Source organism: Carassius gibelio, chromosome B22, assembly GCF_023724105.1.
Source record: "Carassius gibelio isolate Cgi1373 ecotype wild population from Czech Republic chromosome B22, carGib1.2-hapl.c, whole genome shotgun sequence".
Lineage (NCBI taxonomy): Eukaryota > Metazoa > Chordata > Actinopteri > Cypriniformes > Cyprinidae > Carassius > Carassius gibelio.
The window spans coordinates 27397343-27414220 of NC_068417.1; the positions used below are offsets into that span (position 1 = coordinate 27397343).

At 37.2% G+C, this 16878-nt stretch overlaps 3 protein-coding genes across 4 annotated transcripts in view; 2 read left to right on the forward strand and 1 right to left on the reverse strand.

Annotated features, from left to right (window-relative positions):
• Positions 1-209: 209 nt before the first annotated feature.
• crlf1b (cytokine receptor-like factor 1b) lies at positions 210-6814 on the forward strand. Its single transcript, XM_052590842.1, has 8 exons — positions 210-524; positions 1714-1992; positions 2085-2214; positions 2307-2473; positions 3178-3335; positions 4582-4750; positions 5521-5702; positions 6279-6814. The coding sequence occupies exons 1-8, from the start codon at positions 395-397 to the stop codon at positions 6300-6302; spliced, it is 1239 nt and encodes a 412-aa protein (XP_052446802.1). The 5' UTR covers positions 210-394; the 3' UTR covers positions 6303-6814.
• Positions 6815-7180: 366 nt separating this feature from the next.
• Positions 7181-12866, reverse strand: rex1bd (required for excision 1-B domain containing). Its single transcript, XM_052590843.1, has 5 exons — positions 12711-12866; positions 10773-10855; positions 10290-10494; positions 8517-8605; positions 7181-7767 (listed from the first exon to the last, which is right to left on the reverse strand). Exons 1-5 carry the CDS (start codon positions 12711-12713, stop codon positions 7695-7697), a joined length of 453 nt encoding a protein of 150 aa, XP_052446803.1. The 5' UTR covers positions 12714-12866; the 3' UTR covers positions 7181-7694.
• A 1012-nt stretch (positions 12867-13878) lies between these two features.
• Positions 13879-16878, forward strand: part of cpamd8 (C3 and PZP like alpha-2-macroglobulin domain containing 8) — a 40709-nt gene continuing 37709 nt past the window's right edge. For both annotated transcript variants that reach the window (XM_052590940.1, XM_052590941.1), the window contains exon 1: positions 13879-14414. In XM_052590940.1, the coding sequence (XP_052446900.1) occupies positions 14311-14414 (104 nt within the window). In that variant the 5' untranslated portion in view covers positions 13879-14310. The remainder of the gene's footprint in view (positions 14415-16878) is intronic.

Sequence of the window (16878 nt, forward strand, 5' to 3'; positions counted from 1 at the left end):
TATTTTTGTAATGGGTTGTTTCATTATTTTCTTAAATAATTATTTATAATAAATCAATAAATATAAAATTATAATAAATAAATAAATAATTATTTTCTTTCTTTTTAAAAAAAAAAAGGGAAAAGGAAAAAGAAAAAAGAAAAGAATACACTGGCTGCAGATGCGCTCCTAATAATGACTTGTGGCTGTGTGGTAAGACATAGGAGGAGCTTCAGAAGAATAAACTTTTTCAGCTTTTGAGGCGTGCGCTATGTTGATTCTTCTCCAAAATTGAGAGTGAAGGTGAATCTTAGCGTCCTCACCGCATAATGGTGCTTCCCAGAACCAGTAATGATTTTTACGAGGCTTTCTGGTGATTGAGGCTTTTAATTTTTAGCAATTCCTGTGAAGGAGAATGGATCATGCGTGCGCGCGCTCCCATCAACATGACAAGAATCGAGTTGAGAGCGCGCGAGACAGACGAATGGCAATTTTAGTCGTCATGTTGTTTTTTGTTGCGGTTCTTCCATATGCGCTCACAACACGTAAGTAGAGTTTTAATTGTATTTGAAGTTTACTTTGAAGTAAAGTTGTTTAAGAATATGTCTACAAACTTATCTTCAATTAAAGGTCTTGTCGGAGGTGTTTATGTTTTCATTTTCATCTCTACTCATGTTCATATGTCATATTCGTCTTAGTTTACGGTAAAATTCAATAGTTAAAGAAAGATTTATCCATTTTAACTGTGATATAATGACAGAAATGTTCTCAAAACTCATACTGTTTAAAGGCGACCTTATAATCGTTTACAGCAATAATAATAACTTGCATTTAGAAGAAACTAATGGAAATTAATGCAAAAGTGTGTAAAGACATGCTATATTAAAATGTAAATAGATCTACAATATGATACCAACTGTGTATTAATAAACAGAATAGCCTAAAGTAAAATAAGTCGAGTTATGATTGAGAATGATTGTGAATAGAATTGTTCATTCACTGGTCAGTTTTCATTGATTTCATTGGTCAGTTTTTCCAAACAATGCTAAAGGATGAAATGCTTCCAATATGGTAAGTCTTTCCTAACAAGTACAGTATGATACACTCTTAAAAATAAAGGTGCTTCATGATGCCATAGAAGAACCTTTTGTCTAAATGGTTCCTTAAAGAACCTTTAACATCTAAAGAACCCTTCTGTTTGACAAAAGGTTCTTTGTTGTGAAAGAAGGTGCTTAAGATTATAAAAAGGCCAGATATAGATGGGTCTTTCTTTAAAGAACCTTTGAGTGAAAGGTTCTTTGTAGAAACAAAAATGGTTCTTCTATGGCATCGATGTGAAGAACCTTTTATTGCACCATTATTTTTAGAAGTGTAGTTTATACATTAATTATTCAGTCTTGTTTTCTCAACTTTTCAGTGTTTCTTAGTATCCAGTGGCACATGTTAAAGAGTTTGTCTGCCTCCCACCAGGAGCAGAAATGATCTGTATCAATACCCGGGTTCCCTGAAGGCCAGTAGTAGCCTAGGTCTTCCAATCCAGCCATCGTTCCCTCTGAACATTTGTCTTAAACATGAAAAAATATGAGCTCTGTGGACGCACAAGACGAATATTTACAAGATGGAAAACCGCTTAAGTTGCTGAAAAATGACCTTGTGCGACCTTTCCAACTGCGGTCATAAATCCAGTTGTAAAATTGCTGGAATCATGAAATCTCCTCTTCTTCTGACCCCCAGACTTGGCTGTCATATCCCCCCAGGATCCAGTGCTTCATATCGGCTCGAGTTTGACTGCGGTGTGCACCATTAGCGCTGAGCTGGAAATAACCGCTAGATCTTTGTACTGGACGCTGAATGGAAAACGCTTGGCTAGAAACACTTATAAGGTCCTTAGTCCGACCGAATCCAGCATCACACTCCATCAACTCAATGGCTCCATGCAGCGGTCAGGAGACAACCTGGTTTGCCACCGAAGCAACGGAGAAGTATTGGCTGGATCATGTCTTTATGTTGGCTGTGAGTTTGTGAACACTTCCAGCTTGTTTTTTTGCCATGTGTTTTTGAATATTCATGCTGTCCTCTTCTTTTTATTTTAATTTGACATATAGCGCCCCCTGAGAAACCCGTCAACCTGACATGTTGGTCACGAAACACCAAGGATCTCAGCTGCAGATGGAGTCCGGGAAGTCAAGGAGAGACATTCATCAACACCAAATACATCCTCAAGTACAAACTAAAGTGAGATTTTGACACCCAAAAACTTTATACCCACACCTGTTTTGCAAGAATCCCTTTAAATATGCAACTCTTTCATTTGTATAACAATCTAGATGGTACGGTAAAGAGAAAGACTGTGAGGAATACACAGGACAGCTGTATATATGCTACGTTCCTCGTGACCTTGCCATTTTCACTCCATATGAAGTTTGGGTGGAGGCATCCAATCAGCTCGGCTCTGCCACTTCTGATGTCATCACCTTAGACATTTTAGATGTAGGTAAGTAAGTCTAAAATATATAAGTTTGGTGGAAAAAATTGAGGTTGAGATCAAGGTGACTTTGGATAACTTCATGCTTACTAACTTGCACAAAACCATCTGAAAGTCTCGCATATGGTGTGCACACACTCGTCTGCGAGAAAAGATTTTTACAGACTATAAAAAACACTTTCCAACAGCTGAAACGTTTCCAAAAGGCAACTCGTGAAAATAGTACTTTAAAGGTCAATGGGCAGCTGAAAGTCTGTTGGCAATTGGTTAAAATTCTAAATCAAATGACTTATTTGACATACCAAAGCATTAATCGAATTAATCACAATTAAACTACATCCATCAATCAGCACTTTTTGCTGAGAAAAGCAAAGATATTACATTACTACATCTTTAAGGCCTCATTTCCTCATCTTCTGAAACAATAAGCTCTGGAATTCTCCATGATTGGCTTTGCCCTAAAGGCAAGCTTGATTAAAAAACGTAGCAGTGGAGCACGACCATTTCAAACAACAATGGAAACGGGAGATTGCCGTAGTTACGGCAAAATATCATCTAGCTAATGAGCGTCGAAGAAGGTTTATTGGGAGATTCAATTACAAGCAGGAAGGAAAGGAAGAATAGTTTAACAGTTACCTACTTTTATTGGGTTTAATCAAGAGTTCCGAAAATTACTTTCGTACGCGTTTGATGTTGTGAAATATTCCTTTCAGTAACTACAGATCCGCCTCCTGATGTCCTTGTGAGCCGCGTTGGAGATCTGGAAGATCAGTTAAGTGTACGTTGGGGTAGTCCTCCTGCCCTGAAAGACTACCTATTTCAGGCCAAGTATCAGATACGATACCGTGTGGAGGAGAGCGACGAATGGAAGGTATGGCTAAAATGGTTAAGTCCAGACGAGTGCAAATCCTGCTCCTTGAGGGCCAATGTCCTGTAGAGTTTGGCTCCAGTCTGCCCCAACTCACCTGTCTGAAAATCTTGAAGACCTTAGCTGGTTCAGGTGTTTAATTGGTTTTAGAGCAGTTCCAAAAAAAGGTCTTCACAGCAATGACACAAGAACCATTTTGGGTTTCCAAAGAGCCTTTCAGTGAAGAGTTCTTAAAAGAACCATGTTTTAGTTCACTCTTAAAAATAATGTTTCTTTATTAGCATCAATGGTTCCAGGAAGAACCTTTAATGTCCATGGAATCTTTACATTCCACAAAGTTTTTTTTTTTATGTAAAAATGTTTGTTAGATTTTTTTAATGTTTTTCACACTAAGAAAATAATTAACTGTTCACTGAAAGGTTCTTTTGGAAACCAATGGGTTTTATGTGAACATCACTAGACGTTCAAGGTTCTTTATGGAACCATATATACCAATAAATAACCTTTATTTTCAAGAGTATGGAGCAGGATATACCACCCCTGTTTTAGTACAAAAGAGAGGGGATGTCCAATCCTGATCCTTGAGGACCACCAACCAGCAGTTTAGCTCCAGTCCTAATTAAACACACCTGAACCAGTTAATAAAGATCTTCAAGATCACTAAAAACTTCCAAGCAGGTATATTGGAGCTAAATTCTAAGACCCCAAAATGAACATTATGTTAATCTTTAATCAGCCTCATGTGATTCAATGCAAATTTCCTTGTTCTGTGGAACACAAAATTAGAATTTTCAAGAAATCTCCTGGCTACTCCTTTCTTAACCTAACCCCAAAATGATATCCTGCCTCATAAAGGTATTCCACATGACTTGTGTGCTATATATTCGAAGTCTTTTTAACTTATTTGATCATTTTTTTAATTGAATGATTCATTTATTAACTGACTAATCCAGTTCCCACATTCAACTCACTGATGCAAGGATCCAACACTTAACATCTCACTGGAAGGGACAATTATCAGCTATAATTACACTCTTTCTTTTCAGAAACCTGTCGTATGGTTTCAGAATTACTGGAATATAGTGCACTAGTCCTATGGACCAATATTACAATGTTCTTTTAAACCTGCATAACTTTAACAAGGTTTGGAATGACATGAAGGTAGGAAAAGACAGAGTTTACATGTTTGGGTGAACAGCTTTCCACATGCTTAGATTATTTGTAATTTTTATTTTCTATTTCTCATGAGGTCATAGATGATGCTGGGAACCAGACTTCTTGTCGGTTAGCGGGTCTCAAGGCCGGCACAGTGTATTTCGTCCAGGTACGCTGCAACCCAATAGGCATCTACGGCTCAAAGAAAGCAGGTATTTGGAGCGACTGGAGCCACTCGACTGCCGCGTCGACACCTGGCATTGGTAAGTTTAATCAAAACGTAATAATGCAGTGTCCCTTAACTTCACATTAGACTTCTGCATCACAAAGGCTAATTAGATTCAAACCATATGTAAACATTGAAAAAAACATCAAGCTACTTGATAGAGATCTCTCACAAGTGGATTCAAAAGACTTTAGCAAAATGTCAGAGCGCTTTAGGGGACAATTGATGAATTCTTTGGCCTTTTTTTTGATGAATAAATTAAAAAAGTCTTTAGAGAATGTTCAGATTAAAGGGCCGGTCAACCTGAAACTTAGTGGAAACAGATTTGGTTCATAAGAAATGATGTTCCATGTCTTGCATTAAAGAGAGGATCTTATTAAGCTCTGTTTTATGCCAAGCATTATGAGTTATGGCAAGTCTGAGCTCCCCCTCCTGCATTCTGTGTTTAATGCTTCGTAGCTCATTAGCAGGGAGCTGGTAAATAGCCTATTATTCATGGGTAGGTGCACATCGCTCAGGGCAACACTGCACAATCGACAGCATTTAAGCAACTGTCCTCAACTGGGGTCGAATTTAACAAATGTCTTACAAATGCATTTATCAGATGATTCACATTTAAAATATGTAGACTCATTTAATAAAATCTAATTATGGGTACTGCATAGAGCTGGGTGATAGACTCCAAATTGAAGAATCCGGAGTATTTTTTGTTTGAATTTGCCACCAATATTTACAGGTACAATTAGTATAATTTCTCACCAAAAACTCATTTAATATCACATTAATGTATTGTCATTTCCCAAACAGACAGGTCACATATTGGTTCGTGTGATTCAAAGCCCAGCGAGCACAACTCAACGCTAAGAAAGGAGCTCAAGCAGTTTTTCGGCTGGATGCGCAAACACTCTTACGGCTGTACGGACGTCAGCATCAAACTCTACGACCAATGGCGCGTCTGGCTGCAGAAAGCCCAGAAAACACACGACCAGGTCAGTAAGGACAAAACGCACCTCCTTATGCGACATATCAAGACCCGTTGGCACACACGATACAGGCCCTCTGCGAAAAAACAAACAAACAAAAAACACGTATTTTGAAGTTTTATGTGCCCCACAAAAAAATAGAACCAAAAGATCTGTTTATTCTTTTGATCAATAGGCTCACATTTGCTTGCGTTTACTAATAGCGAAACATCATATAATCTTCAGACGTTACCACAACAGAGAGGAAACAGCCACTCAAAGTAATCAGCTGGAATGCTAATAAATTCCTTTTAGGTTAGACTGCGCGGCAAAGCTTCAGCTGCGAACCGAGCCCGAGAAGTCTTGTGTGGCGTTCTCGAACGCTAACCGACATCCGTTGCACGCTCTCTGAACCGATTCAGTGGTTACTGTTGCTTTGGCACTGACGACTGTTGGGAAACTTAGGTCGCTTCATCAGTCACACTGTCCCTTTGAAGAACACGTTGTAACTGCCACAAGAATGGCTGGTACCAATTACGCTTCTCTGTCCCCATATATCAACTCGTCACATTCACTTGTAAATGCCATTCTCTTGCCTTTCAGGTACTACAAAGTGGTAAATCATAGTGAAACTCTCTAAAGAAGGCTTGGGAGAGTTTGCGGGGGCCTGCGACAACAAGGGTTTTATCACTCTCCAGTGCTTGAGACTTTCATTTGGATGAGCCAAGACTCTGAAGGGATCTGCAAGAAGACTGTCGTTTGGCGACATGATCTACTGTATGCCTCCTGCTGTAGTCCCCATCAAATACGTCAAAGGAAGCGCTTTTGTCTCAGACATGTTATTTATGAGGGCATAAAAAACAAAGAAAGACTCCAAATTATGAGAGAGTATAAAAAGTAAAGAAAAAGGAGATAATGGGGGATTTTTCTCATTCTTATTGACCTTTCGTCCAAAAATAAAAGACCTTTGCAACTCATCACAGACAACACAAAACATTTCTAGAGAATTCGGAAGCAACACTTTAAGACTGTTTAAATATTTGTGTCTTAAAGGGATAGTTCACTTATAAAGTGAATGAGAACTGGGGCTGCCGAGCTCTACAATGAGCAAAAGCACAATAAAAGCATCGTAAATCTGACTTGTGGTTAATTCTTCTGAAGTCTTATAATAGTTTTTAGGTGACAAACACATTGAAATTTGATTTGTTATTCACTGAAAACCATGATATCCTTCCAAAAGCTAGTTCATGAGAGAATTTGAGATGTTCTGAATGAATCGTTCTTTGGAACCAGTTCTTTTGAATGAATCAGCAGTTCCAGTTAATGCGCCTATCTGTATAATTCATTCATAAATCTTGAGTTCATTTAACTACTCATATGTCTTTAGAAGGCTGAATAAAGTCACATGGACCACTTTTGTGTGCTTTTTGAAGCTTCCACATAAGAAATAAACACATACAGGTTTGGAATTAAATGAGGGTGAGTGAATAATGACAAACTTGTACTTTTAGTGTACTGTCCCTTTAATTGTTAAACACTCAAGTTTAAATTGGTATTTGAAATGCAATTTGCTATTTTTTGTCATCTTGTGTTCAAAAACATCATGTAAATTCTGTATCATTATGTACAAATAGTTTTTTCTGTATAAATGTCTTCAAAATATTTAAGGAATCATATATTTTGTAACATTAGCTTTTGCTGAATATTATTATTATTATGCATATAATAATGAATGTTATTTACATTCAGAATGAACAGATAAATGCTTTAAATTTACATTGTGTTGGTTTAGCAAACAAAATGTCACAAGCTATTCTGAAGGTATAAAAAATAATGAAATAAAAAATGCCAGACTCTCTTTAATAAAAATATGCATTGCAAAGCCTGCATCAGCAGCAGCAATGCACTCTGTCTATGCAACGCCTGAGAGAGCGATCGATACTTCAGATGACTCTTCATTAGAAAGGAAAGTTCACAGAGGATCTGAATCCATCTCTGTCTCCTGAGACTGACTGAATCTCACTCCGGCTCCTCGGAGTCGTACTTGAAGTCTTGCAGAATCTCACTCAAAGCTGCTGAATTCTTTATGATACTGAAAGAGATGGCGAGAACAGAAATGTTTTTTTATTCGGAGGTTTAAAAGAACAAAAGGTTTTAACCATTAATCTGATGAACCAAGAACTGTACATTAAAACCAGGACGAAACATTACAACAGTGATAGATATATATAGTCATTGTCAGGTGTTTAGGAAAAACTTGCACTTACTCCTGTTCATTTATTTTATTGATCAATTAACATTTTTTCACTAATATGCAAGAAACAAACAGCTAAATATTTAAAGCATAATAATAAATACTTTTTATTTTTATAGTTGATTTCTTTACACAAACGAGTGTACATTATATATATGTGTATATATATATACATATATACATACACACACATATACACATATGCATGCATCAAAAAGTTGATTTATTTTACTAATTCCATTCAAAAAGTGAAACTTATATATAATCATCAAAATTAAAAGAAATAAACATTTGAAATATATCAGTCTGAGTGTAATGAATGAAAATAATATACAAGTTTCACTTTTTGAATGGAATTAGTAAAATAAATCAACTTTTTAATGATTTTCTAATTATATGACCAGCACCTGTACACACACACACACACACACACACACACACCATTCATTAATATTAATTTTACACATGATTACTAAACAATATAATATAATATAATACATAAAATAAGTAATTTAAACAAATTACAAATTTCTATGAAATAAAACCATTTTCAAATATGCTAAATATATATACAGAGTTGCACTTACTCCTGTTTGATCTCACGGACTTTCTCTTGGAAATCCTCATCTTCTGGGTGATCCTGGGCATTCTGCTTGGCCAACTGTAATTTAGCTGTCTGCAAAGTCATAAATATAGATACACATTAAGAATACAGTAACCAATTACAGAACAGATACATTTGGTTCAATACCGTTTCAGTCTGATGCATAAAAAAAGGGGTGAGAAAAATAATTATACAAGCTAAATTAAAGGGGGGGTGAAATGCTCGTGTTCACTCAATATCCTGTTAATCTTGAGTACCTATAGAGTAGTACTGCATCCTTCATAACTCCAAAAAGTATTTAGTTTTATTATATTCATAAGAGAAAGATAGTCTGTACCGATTTTTCCCGGAAAAACACGACCGACTGGAGGCGTGACGTGTGGGCGGAGCTAAAGAATCACGAGCACGAGTAGGCTTTTGCGTTGAGAGCATGTGGAAGCTGTGACTTTATCGTTAGGACAAAACCAACCAAAACAAACCATGGCTAACAGTCAGATTCAGCGTATATTTATGATCCAGAATCAGATCCCGAGGCTGAAACTGAACGAGAGCAGCAGGAGCAACGACTCACTCCGAGCAGGGCTCGAACCCGGGTCTCAGGCATGGGAGGCGGACACACTAACAAGGAGGCAGAGACATTTTAAGCAGTTTTACTCACAGCCTGCGGTTCCAACACACGATCGTGACTCTTTTTCGTTGGGATTGCATCATCCTTAAGAAATAAACGATACGCAAATCCGTCGTCAAACTGGGCAATGTTTGTAAAACAAGCATCTTCGAAATGCAGGGAACAAACACAAACACTTGCACAACTCCGTTGATGCTCTGTAAAAATAAACTCCATCCACTGGTCCCTTAATGCTGTTTTTTTTGGTAATCTGTGCAGGGTTGTCTTTCCCTGGCAACCAAAAACACACTTCTTTTGTGACATTTCGCGATGCTCTCGCTCTGATCAGTGAAGTCTGTTGTGCTCTCAGTGCTCTGCTATATGGGAGCACGCACTCTTCCGGCAGAAGAAGAGGTCCCCTCAGGACCCATATAAGGAAATTCCACTCCATCTAACGTCACACAGAGCCATACTCGAAAAAAACTTTCCGAAACTTGTGACAAACAAGAAGGAGTATTTTGGGAACAAAAATACTCCTTCAAATGTACAACTTAATTTTTTAAACTTTGTCCATGTTTAGCATGGGAATCCAACTCTTTAACAGTGTAAAAAACTCAGTATGCATGAAATAGCGTTTCATCCCCCTTTAAGTTATGCAGGACTGAATTGTCTAAATCTCCTTTCACACTGCCATTCCGGCAAATACACGGGTAAAGTGTTCCGGCAATTGTTCCCGGGTCGCTAGATTTTGCACTTTCACACTGCCAGTGATGACCCGGGATATGTGCGTGCTTTCACACACAACCCATAAAGATCCCGTAACGACACGTGACATCAGGGCGTGACGTGTAATGTACGAGTCGAAAACATTAGGCACATTATACTTTTACTGAAGCAAGCAAACAATCTCGGCGTCAGCACGGGACTAACTGATCTCTGCTTCATTACAGTTTGCACATATTTTTTCGTCGTGAACGTTGATCTTCCTTCAAAACTTCGACTTGAAGTATCTGCAGCATCAATGTTTAATCATTCATTATTTTATAAAATTTGGAATGAAAAGCAAATTAGATCTAAAATAGATTAAATCTGTTTACAGTGCATATTGTGTCATGTTAGCCAAACATTTGAAAAAACAACATTGCCCACCAGCTCTAGTTTCTCTTTCTCTTTAATCTGCATTTTGTCAATGTGTTCGGAGAGGTCGGGCCGGTCGAAGTCTTGGTGCAGTTGCTCTTTAATCTGCAGAACCTCTTTGGAAATGCCGAAGAATGCTTTCGTTATCTCATGTACCAGCTGTTTGTAGTGCTCGAAGTCATAGTGGGGCCCTGTCCTTAAATACGCCTCATGACCCCTGAGAAAAAAACAACAACTCTGTTACCTCAAATAACCAGTGACAAACAGGCAGATAGACAGACAGACAGATTTATAAACAGACAGAGATACAGACAGACAGACAGACAGAGACACAGAAAGATAGACAGAGAGAGAGACAGAAAGAGACAGAGAGAGAAACAAATAGACAGACAGAGACAGAAACAAACCCACAGACAGAGACAGACAGAAAGACAGACAGACAGACAGACAGAGAGAGAGACAGACAGAAAGACAGACAGACAGAAATAAACTGACTCCTCAAATAGCTTGTATGCCTCCACACGCTCAGCTTGAAGTACATAAAATCTTCTGACCAAATTTTTCAAATCTGTAGGTGCCTTTAAAAAAAGAATAAATAGAACTTGAATACATATTAATATACAATATTACTAAACAGTCAAAAACATGGTTATATTTTGTTAGCGATATAATTATAAATGCAATCATAAATATATGTTATTATTATTTTGTTAATATGTCACTTTATTACTACTAAATTATGTATATGTAATAAATGTTAATATGTAACTGCATGGTGACACTTTATTTTAAAGGGTTAGTTTAGCCAAAAATGTAGATTGTCATTAATGACTCCCTCTCTTGTCGTTCCAAACCCGTAAGACCTCCGTTTATCTTCAGGACACAGTTTAAGATATTTGAGATTTAGTCCGAGAGCTCTCAGTCCCTCCATTGAAGCTGTGTGTACGGTATACTGTCCATGTCCAGAAAGGTAAGAAAAACATCATCAGAGTAGTTCATGTGACATCAGAGGGTCAGTTAGAATATTCTGAAGCATCAAAAATACATTTTGGTCCAGAAATAGCAAAAACTAAAACTTTATTCAGCATTATCTTCTCTTCCGTGTCTGTTGTAAGACAGTTCAAAACAAAGCAGTTCACCAAATCGAACTGAATCGTTTTAAACGGTTCGCATCTCTAATACGCATTAATCCACAAATGACTTAAGCTGTTAACTTTTTTAATGTGGCTGACACTCCCTCTGAGTTAAAACAAACCAATATCCCGGAGTAATTCATGTACTCAAACAGTACACTGACTGAACTGCTGTGAAGAGAGAACTGAAGATGAACACCGAACGAAAGATTGACTCGTTCTCAAGTCAAGAACCGGTTGCATCGGTTTTGGGTTCACCAGTACACTGAACCAAGAACCGTTTCTGTCGGACGCATCCGATTCGAGAAATGAGGAGCTGATGATACTGCGTATGTGTGATTCAGCGTGAAGCAGACCGACACACAGAGCGCCTGAACTGAACTGATTCTGTGCTAGTGTTATGAGCGCATGTAAACCGAAGGCTTGAATCAAGGGGAATCATCGCAAATGACGCCATTACATAGATCGCAAAAGTACCTTTCTGGACATGGACAGTATACCGTTCACACAGTTCCAATGGAGGGACAGAACGGTCTCGGACTAAATCTAAAATATCTTAAACTGTGTTCCGAAGATGAACTGAGGTCTTACAGGTTTGGAACAACATGAGGGTGAGTTAATAATGACAATTTTCATTTTTGGCTGAACTACGTTAAACCTTTAAGGTCCAATTTTTTATGAACAAACCATTAACTATGTTTTGCTTCAATAAACTCCTAATTTGCTGCTTATTCATAAGTAGTAAGGTAGTTATTAAGTGTAGGTGCTGGGTAGGATTAGGGATGTGGAATATAGTCAGGCAGACATGTTCTTTATAAGAAACAAACAGCCAATATGTCAATAACAGACATGCTAACAAGCAACTGTCCTGCTGAAAAAAACAACAGAATTTGTAATGGTTTTACTGGTTATAATGGGAATTGTGTTGGTTTTAATGGTAACTGTTGGTCTCTACTGGTAATTGGTCTCCTTCTATTGGTGGCTTGTTAAAACCACTAATTCCTTATTAAATATGTCCCAGAAAACACTACAGGTAAACCTTTGTTAATTGTAATGGTAAAAAGTTGATGGTTTGTGATAGCTGTAATGGTATTTGAGGTGGAAATTTCTGGGAAGGTTTTTTTTTTTCGGTTAATAGTGAGAATTGGTCCTTATACTAAAGTGTTACCAACCTTATTCTATTCAAATTTGACTTCTGCATAGACTAGCTTTAGCAAATTCGCTAAGTTGTCTATATTACTATTCATTTAATATTCCTAAAGGTCATTATATGATACAAGCTGAGTTAAAACGAACTCACCATGTTTCTGTCACCGTGCTTTCGGCGTTTTCGTAGCTTGGCAGATAAATCTTCAGACCAGCAACATGTGTATATTTCGTTTAGTCACGCAGCACGCTGTTGCACGCACTTCCTGTTTGCGGTTCGCGTAATACAACGTCATGTGACGTCACCTCAATGCTGTTGTGCTGAGACGAAACTGAGTTCTTTTTTTATTTTCAGCGTTGGTTTGAGGCAGATATATTATTCTTAAATCAGTTGTTTAATGAAAATGCCCACTTATAAAATTATAAAGAATTTATTTTGTCGTTTTAATATCCCCATTCCCTCTAAAGAATTTGCTATTGTTTTTGACTCCATACCATTTGGAGTTATTACTATGACTGTTTCAAATGACCCCCTATCCTTCTTGATTTTGTATCAGTTCCAAATATTCCGGTTTATTGGAATGCTTTTGTCTCTGATATTCCCTGGAGGAAAGTTTGGCTGATTCCAAATAAATACTTAGTTACTAATAATATTAAAGAAGTTTCCTTTCGAATTATCCATCGTTTATATCGTAATATTTCCTTAAAGAAATATATAAAAGATATTGATACAAATTTTTCTTTTGGCAAACACCATGTAGAGAATACATTTTTACGTATAATGGCTTATGACTAAGCTAATAGAGGCATAACTTCTTAATATCATATAACAATAAATATTTATAGTAATATTACAGTAAAATATTCTATATATTCTATATATTCTCTATATGGTTATCTATAAATGCCGTTTTTATTTAATTCAGTGTCTTAAAAACATAAAACTGTCATTTATAAAAACGTTCTCATAATATCGCTGATATTAGACGTCTCGCGCTTAAAGGACCACGAGGGGGCGCAAGTGTTCTATATTATGCTAAAACCTTATTGCGCTTCCATATCAAAATGAATCCACACATTAGGTTGAAGTTTTATATTTTAAAGCTATAACTTTATTATGCCAATATGTATGTCAGAAACGTCTCAGTCAAATAATATTTAGGTTACATTATTAAAATGAGTTAAATTAACGCATACATTAAATTAATGCATGCATTATCTTAAATTAATGCATGTAGCTAAACATTAACCGACAAAAGCAATCGGATATTTTCGGTCTCATTCAACCGGACCTGTGTAGCTTCCAGGCGGTGTTGCAGGGACAGTGGCAGTCTTGTCTCTACTAGCTCAGAGGGGCTTGTTCTGACACACCACTGAATGAGACAAAAGCCTGAAGGGTTCAAAGGGGCAAAAGCAGACTGCCCCGGTTACATTACAGCATGTGGAGCTCAGCTCGCTGGATCTGATGTGCATTAAATACCGTGCTACACAAGGGGTGGGGTGGATGGAGATAAGTTTTAATGCTGAAATATGAGCAATCGGAACTAAGGCGGATAAATACAGCAAGCCAAGGGGGATTGTCTGTACGTGTGGAAAGGAGTTTTAAAAAAATCATTTGCACGGACGCAACATTGGCGATTGGGATAAAAACGTTGCACGCGCTGCGCCGGAGACTCGTGCTTCCTCCTCGTGGATACTTGAGTTTGCACTCGAAGTTGTAAGAATATTTGTGGAATACACGCCGGACAGACTAAATGAAGGACAAAATGAGAGTGTTGCATGTGCACCAGAAATCCTGGACTCTGTGGACTGTGTTCATGGTGTGTGTAATGAGTGGAGTTCATTCACAAGAAAGACAGTAAGTATGTTTGTAGCGCACTTTTATGAATGATGACCGAACCTCTGTTTTCATTTCAAGCACGAATGCCTAGAAAAGACTTCAGTCAGGTGATAACGGCATCCTTCAGTAGTTTGTCGCTCGCCTTTGGAAATGTTTTGTGGTGCAACACCAAATAAACTCAGTAGCACAGCTGCTGTTGATGTGTGTGGGTGTTACTAACGTGTAATCCGTTACAAATGTTTATGGTAATTATCATTGCTAGCAAAAACTCGATGCATTTACTAGTGTAACACACCATGGGGATCCTCTTCAAAGACGTTTTCATGTACTTGCCAGGATATTAGAGTTTTGTTGCAACTAACTGTAGTGTCTGTTATTTTGAATGAGACTTTGGTCACCATGGTACAGTACATTTTTGTAATGGGTGGTACAGCTGACATTGTTATTTACAAACTCCCAAGAGAAGTTCTTTCAAAACAGGTCATCATGAATAACCAGCATTTTAAAGTTTATGTCATTGTCTTAGTCAGATTTCCCACTGTTGGTAAGATCAAGAAGCAACATTTTCAGCTTTAATGCAGCTATTGTAGTGAGATAAATATATGTGCAGAACCCATTTTTTCTCTCCGCATGTTCTCGAGAATACATTCCAGTTCACTTTCCCAAAGGTAAAGCCCATTAGAAGACTTTCTTAGTGGACTAGAAGACTGATTCTTTTGTAGGACACTGGGTTCATTTTTCTTATCAAGTGCCATTTTCACTTTAGGGTTCTTCTCGGTTCTTGATGTTGCATTGATAGTAATGTTGTTGTCCAGGTTTGATCGTTTTTATTGATGCTGCAACGTCAAACACTAAGTTGAACCTTGTTCAAACCCCTTAAAAGATTGGTTGACAGGAATCCTGTTGGGTAAATTGACCCAAGACCTGTAGAAGTCCATGAATTTCATCCTTCATACCAGGGCTGGGCAGAGCTCAGTGTCCGTACCTGTTACACTTGGTTGTGCCAAGTATTTCAAGCACCAGAGAAAAAGGTCAATAACTAGCTTGCCCTCTCTGACAAAGAGCTACATTCTCTTGAGTCAGCCAGTAGCGGTTTCTTTCCTTCAACAAGATAGTGCTATCATGTAAACACTGAATAGTTTTATGCCCACCGCACACATGAGAGTATTGTGAGATCGGGAGGTGAGGATCAAATGCAGTCAATTCCACGTAAGATGCCTTGGAAGGGATTTTCTCATGCCTTGAGACTTAAATTGCTTCTGGCCTCGCTGAACCGTAATGCCAACCACCTGATATCTCACACTCAGGCATGCTATTAAACTCAAGGACACTGAGCTGCCTGGGTTTATTTGGGCATGTAATGGGTCAGAGAGTCACCTTCCAAAATTTTTCTCATCGTTTAAGGTCACTGGAACCAAATTTGTTACTGGATTTGTGTAAGTAGTCTAGACAACTTGGATTCCAAAGAGGTGAAAAACACTTACAGAATTAGGTTAGACTTGTTTAATTCTATAACAACATTGCGTTGACCTTTGTCTTGACATGTCTTTGAGAAAGTCCTATTAGTTTTAATTGCATTGACCCCCCAAATTGGGTTTTATGCAGCCCTTTTATGTGAGCTTTCTTTTAAGAATAAAGGCCAACACACCAAACTTTTAAATGAATCACCAAAAAATGGTCTAAACACTGCAGAGATCAAAACTAATTTGTCAGTTTGAATTAAAATCAGTTACTCCAGAGCTGTAGGTGGCGCACTCCACCTTTCAGAGGCAATGTTGATGTTCAGCATCTTCTTTGAATAGTCTTTTTTTCGCTCAAAATATTTGCAGCAAAACAAGTGTGTCCAAACCCCCCCACACACACTCATTTACTGTTCCCTACTTTAGGCCACTAATATAGTTCACTTGTAGAAGTTAAAGTAAATGAGTAAGTGAATTTGAACACTGAGTGCACAAGAAATTGTCGCTTTTGCATTGTTTGTGCTTTCGGTTTAACCTTAACTGTCACCGTCCCACATCAAAAACAATACCAAAACCTTTTATAATTTTGCCTAAATGCATATCATCGGAAAAGTCTCAGGATTCCCTAGTTGGAATTTTGTGATAGAAAAATAATATTTTAAAAACAATTTATAAATCTGTGACAGAAAAATGAATTAAAAAATTTAGTGGCCACTGTTTTTGATATAACGCCTAAACAAAATTTAATATAAATGTTTTTTTTATTATTATTATCAACTTCAAATTTGGAACATTACTTTATAAAAATTGCTTTAATTTTATAGCAGTTTTAGAGTCAAACCTATGATGTAAAATATGTATTTTCTATAAAAATAAAACTTTATAGTTGGTACATTTTCTTTACAGTAAATTTTCATTAAACAGTAACTTTTTGTATTTATTTTTATTTTATTTTTTTGTATTTTTCTGTATTACAAAGCATTAATGAATTATAACAATATAAGTTTGAATAGTGCATATTA

Excerpts from the sequence above, each read along its gene's own strand:
- crlf1b (XM_052590842.1), top strand. The coding sequence starts at position 395 with ATGGATCATGCGTGCGCGCGCTCCCATCAACATGACAAGAATCGAGTT. Across the intron at positions 2,215-2,306 it reads ATCCTCAAGTACAAACTAAA|ATGGTACGGTAAAGAGAAAG; the intron begins GTGAGATTTTGA and ends ATAACAATCTAG. Across the intron at positions 5,703-6,278 it reads CCCAGAAAACACACGACCAG|GTACTACAAAGTGGTAAATC; the intron begins GTCAGTAAGGAC and ends CTTGCCTTTCAG.
- rex1bd (XM_052590843.1), bottom strand. Across the intron at positions 10,495-10,772 it reads GCATACAAGCTATTTGAGGA|GGGTCATGAGGCGTATTTAA; the intron begins GTCAGTTTATTT and ends TTTTTTTCTCAG. Across the intron at positions 8,606-10,289 it reads AGAAAGAGAAACTAGAGCTG|ACAGCTAAATTACAGTTGGC; the intron begins GTGGGCAATGTT and ends ATGACTTTGCAG.